Source organism: Macadamia integrifolia, chromosome 9 (genome assembly GCF_013358625.1).
Source record: "Macadamia integrifolia cultivar HAES 741 chromosome 9, SCU_Mint_v3, whole genome shotgun sequence".
Classification (NCBI taxonomy): Eukaryota; Viridiplantae; Streptophyta; class Magnoliopsida; order Proteales; family Proteaceae; genus Macadamia; species Macadamia integrifolia.
Window position 1 is genome coordinate 32,084,185 of NC_056565.1, and position 5,484 is coordinate 32,089,668.

The 5,484-nt window shown below is 39.2% G+C and overlaps 1 protein-coding gene across 1 annotated transcript; it reads left to right on the top strand.

Annotated features, from left to right (window-relative positions):
* The first annotated feature begins 4,201 nt into the window (after positions 1-4,201).
* On the top strand, positions 4,202-5,227 carry LOC122089709. Its single transcript, XM_042659408.1, has one exon. The coding sequence runs from the start codon at positions 4,202-4,204 to the stop codon at positions 5,225-5,227; it is 1,026 nt and encodes a 341-aa protein (XP_042515342.1).
* Positions 5,228-5,484: the final 257 nt, after the last annotated feature.

Genomic DNA, 5,484 nt, shown 5'->3' on the forward strand with positions numbered 1-5,484 from the left:
TGAGGTCCTAAACGGCCATGTAGACAGATGCTATGAACAGTATAAAATGGAACGCTATGTCTTCCTCAACCTTGAAGCATTAATGCGACAATATGGTTGGTTGGAAGATAGTGGATATTTAAGAGTGGATAAGCAGTTGGCAATGTTTATATCTATCGTTGGTCACAATGATAGGTATAGAGACATAGCAGAACACTTTCAGCGTTCTCTTAACACTATAGGTGAACACTTTAAGAAAGTGTTACGTGCTTTCATACTACTGGGACAAGAGAATATCAAACCTCCAAACTTCAGTCATTGCCCTAAACAGATTCTTGAAAAACCAAAGCTCTATCCTTTCTTCAAGGTATGTTGCTTATAATTAAAACAATGATTATATTGTTTTGTGGTTATACGTTGTTTGATTTGATGAATATCCATGTATTGGTACTAGGACTACATTGGCGCGATTGATGGCACTCATGTTAGTGCTTCTGTACCTCTACCCAAACAAATACTGTACAGAGGAAGGAAAGAAGATACGACATGGAATGTTATGTGTACATTTGACTTTGACATGAAATTCACTTTTGTGTACACTGGTTGGGAGGGTTCTACAAATGATTGTCGAGTATTCAATGAGGCATTGAATAACCCTAAATTTGAATTTTTTCATCCTCCACCTGGTACATTCTAAATCTTAACCTCACCAGTTGATTATGCTCTATTTTACATATTGTGTTGATTCATTACTTTTCACTTTACGTGCTAGGTAAATATTACGTGGTTGATTCTGGTTATCCATCTACTACTGGGTTCTTGACGCCGTTCAAAGGACAAAGATAATATCTAAATGATTATAGGAATAGACGTCCAATGATAGCAGTAGAGCTATTTAATAATAGACACTCTTCTATTAGGAATGTCATAGAGCACAGTTTTGGTTCTTTGAAGAAGCGTTTCCCAATTCTCAGCAAAATGCCATGTTTTCCACTGAACACCCAAACATGCATCGTCATTGCTTGTTGTGCACTTCACAACTTCACTCGGGAGGAAGAAATTACAGACAATAATTTTAAGGAGTTTGGTGAAAATTGGTGGAATCGGGAGCCTGAAGAAATTCAAGATTATGTACCACCGGCTCACATTAGTATAAGCTTAGCAGAAAGAAGAAGACAGATGGATGATCTTAGGAAAAAGATTGCAAATGAGTTAGTTGTTAAAGCCGGAATGACTCAAATTACATGATTACATTTTGATGATTGGATTTAAACTTTAAAGTAGTTGGACATGTTTTGCAGTTAATACTTAAGTTGGAAGACCTAATTTATGCCCTTAAGTTCATAAGTAGATACTTTAAGAATTATGTCAATACTTGAATTTATTCTTGTTCATACTTTTATGTTATTATGATAGATCATATTTTTGTTGAAACATTTCATATTTCATATGGCAAGGAAACACGGCCAAATATTTCATATTTGACGTGAACACCATGTTGTTGATATGGAGCTATTCTTATTTGTCTTATTCGACTTAAGCTATTTGGGTAATAATGGTTTTCATAACTTAGAATTTATAACAAAACCATTGACTATCCTTAGATTTTATTTAAAAATCACAACTTTGACACCCATGGTGAAGATGGCACTTTATGTAAATATTGGTTTCTAACAGAAACGATTCTGTTAAGTACGAACCATACATGTTTCTATTTCTTTCAGGTAACAAAATCAATTTTTTTTTTTTTTTTTTGTGATTATCATGCAACATTTAAGATGTAGAATCACTCCAAAAAAATAGAAATGCAAAAAAGTGTGCTAGATCCAAAATCATGTTAAAAAAATAGAATCATTACAGTACAGAGCCTTAAAGAGGTCTCCTGCCAATGAAGAAGCTCCAACAACACAATCATTGCAAATTTTCCCTCTTCGTTAAGAGCTTAAGTGCTAATATTGGTTTGAGGTCTAGTCCTTCTGTGCCTGCTTAACTTATCTCCCTTAGTAATAAGAGTGACAAGCCCAGTTTAGGCTATCTCCATATGTAGTAGTGTAATTAGTGGGTCGTCTCAATGCCTCACTCTTTAGTTGAAATACCATGTTCAAGCCCCTCTTTAGGGTGTCTCAATTAATGATATCTTATAATTTCTTGGCATGCTAGAATACCTTCGACCTTATCCTCAGGACCTACTTTACGATGTAGGCTATGAAACCCTGGCAAACGAGGCCCTTGTTTTGAAAGGAACCTATCTAAAGACCTTGTAAGAAAAGCAAAATGAGAGATCAACAGTTAGCATCTCGATGGAAAGAGGCTCTTTGGCAAGAAGGGAGCCGAGCCTCCTAAGTGTTCAAGCTGATCTACAGCACACATGCATCTCTCACATTGAATCTGACTTGGAAGATGTCCAATCTAAGGGTGTCAATTTGGGATCAGAACTGGGAACTGCCCCACAATTTTCCCTCTAAAACCTGGTGCCAGACCATCCCATTAATAAATGGGATGGTACTGGAATCTAATTTTGGTACCAAATAATAAATGGGATGGGAAGATATTTGGATGGGATTCCCAATGGTACCAGTACCGAAATATCAGTTAGGAACCACATGGAATTGGAACCTCCAATATTGTTTCAAAGAGGTATACTTCATGTTCTTGTATTCAAGTTTTTTAATTTTAGTTTGATTTTTTTTTCTAAGACAGGAAGAGGGGAGTCTAAAAGGTTCTAGAAGTTGATAACTTGCACTTTTGCATCATAGTTTTACAAGCCAAATTCTTGTTTGATGTATTTGTGTGGTCTTTTCATTTATGGAAGTTTCAGATGATGGACCTTTGGTTCTATTGCTATAAACTTATTTGGTGATGACATTAAAATTATATTCGGTATTTTTTATTTGGTCATCATTAATTTTTAGTTGTTATTTTGATAAGATACATGTGATCTTAGAGAGTTTGAAGAAGTGAAGCCATAAAATTCATTATGGTACTATATTCTAATTTGCTTTCTAAAGTAAGTGACATCTTAGATATAATGATAATGAAAAATCCAAAAAATTAATTAAACCATCTTCTTAGGAACCATTGAAGTTCTTCTCCGTAATCTACAATGTCTAGAATTGGTTAGGAACCAATATTATGCCATCACGTTATCAATCGGGACCGAGACCTAGATTTAATCCCATTAACTAACCAAAATGGTACTGGAATTGGCACCTTTGGTATCAATATAGACCCATACCGAATACCAAGAACCGTCTCAGTTGACACCTAATACACTCAAATTAACTACCCGATAAGATATGGATATGTGGCACTTAGCCACAGGGGACATCTAAAATGCCACATCAAACCACGAACTCCGAATACCAGGATAATGAGGAAACTTGAGTCCCCTTCGGATAGCAGAGTCGTAATAGGACTCTATCTTCCTGAAAGGGAATAACACCCAAAAAAGGAATATTCCCCATGGATGAAGGGAAACGTGCAGGATGAAGTCCTCCCAAACCGGCCCAAATTTGTCAAGAGAAGAAAGACATTTCCTAGTAGAACTTTATGAGACTCAATCCAATAAGAAGAAGCCCGAGGGAAGCATAAGGTACGTTGACTCACTCGCCATTACTCTCTGAATACTGTTGCACGAGTCTCTAACTTGGGTGTCAGAGGACTAATCCCAAAGCCATCTCTTGGGCCTCTGGCTTCTTTGATCTCGTAGAATCGATGTTTAGCCTTCTACAGATTCTTAGCAGCAATAGATTGGCGCCGTCTGTGGGAACGACAAAGTAATGGTGAAGAGAACTTAAAATCATAAGTTACAATCGTAAGAAAACAAAAGTAGTACCAGCACAGAATATGAATGCAGGAGAGCCTTCGGAGCCTCAGCCACCTACGAGTGTCAAAGGTGAAGAACAACGAGAAGGTAACCAAAGACCAGTTCAACGTGCTCCAGGAGAAATACGACCGATTGGCCGACACGATGCGGGAAGTCTCAAAGGTTGTCACTCAAAGGAATAATGGAACAGCAAAAGACCCCAACATTCAACCAAAATGGGTCTGAGACAAACACTGAAGTAGCTCAGGGTCAGTGAGATCTAGCAGAAACCCTCAGAGTCGGGCCACGAGGGAGGACTCTACACACAGAGAGGAAACGTGACGCGCTACAAGAATGAAGCATGAATGGGGACGTCAGAAGTTCGGTTAGAGGGCCGAAGATTAAGGGTTGAAGCGGATGTTCCTTGACTTGAAAGATGAAATCCAAAAAGTGGCAAACCACCAAGTAAGAACATATGAGCCGGATCTGACTAATGATATAGCTTTAGCTGATGAAGTCATGAGAGATCCACTCCCTGTCGGGTTTCGTTTACCAAAGTATGACATTTACGATGGAAAGGGGGACCCCATCGATCATCTGGAAGACTTCAAGGTCGCAATACAGTTTCATCGTGTCTCTGAGAACATTATGTGTTGTGCTTTACCCTTGACGTTCAAAGCGGCCACAAGATTGTGGTACAATCGTCTACTACTGAAGTCGATTCATAACTTCAGTAAGTTGAGCCACATCTTTGTGAAGGGTTTCTCTAGTATCCAACCTCTCCAGAAGACTACCTACAATTTCTTGAGTGTCAAGCAACAATCCGGAGAATCCCTGCGGGATTATATGAAATGCTTCCATAAAGCAAAGCTCAAAATCAAGGGCTTAGACGCGAAACAAGAGTTTATAGCCCTCTTATCAGGAGTCAAAGATAAAGAACTCAAAACATCCCTAGAAAAGCATGCACTGAGAAACCTAGCTCAGTTGAAGGCCCGATGTGAAATATGTATCCACATGGAAGAGACCTTGGAGGCCGACAAGGAAGCTGAAGAAAAGATTAGAAAGAAACGAACCTCAATAGAGGAGAATAGGGTTTCAAAAGGAAAGAGGCAGTGGTTAGAGTGCAAGCGTCCACCCACTCCCCCGAAAAAGTTCAAAAGGTATGCCCCTCTCAACCGAAAGAGAACTGATGTATTGATGCAAATAAAGGATTCCTTGAACGCCAAAGTACTAAAGTGGCCAGGAAAGATGGGGCGATACCCCAAGAGATACAACATGGACAATTACTGCCATTTCCACATAAATCATGGCCACAACACCAAAGATTGTTGGCACTTGAAGGGAGAGATAGAAAGTATGATTAGAAGGGGATACCTAGGTTGGTTCATAGACCAAGAGAAAGAAGATACCCAAGACAGTAATTATCAAAGAGACAACCGCTAAGGAGAGGGAAGGGGTCATCATGAAAGGGGGGAACCAGCCCGTAGGGACAATCGGGAGCAATGAAGAGCCCAGACACCTGAGACGACCAACCCTCACCCCCAAGATGACAAGAATAGCCCAACTAGGGTTATATCTACAATCAATGGAGGAGTAGCCGTAAGAGAAAGTTCCCTCTCGGCCCGAAAGGCTAAGGCCTATACTAGAAGTGTACACGTGACCGAGTGGTCAAATAAGATGGCAAGGACAGGATCTGTAAT

Excerpts from the sequence above, each read along its gene's own strand:
- LOC122089709 (XM_042659408.1), top strand. The coding sequence starts at position 4,202 with ATGTTCCTTGACTTGAAAGATGAAATCCAAAAAGTGGCAAACCACCAA.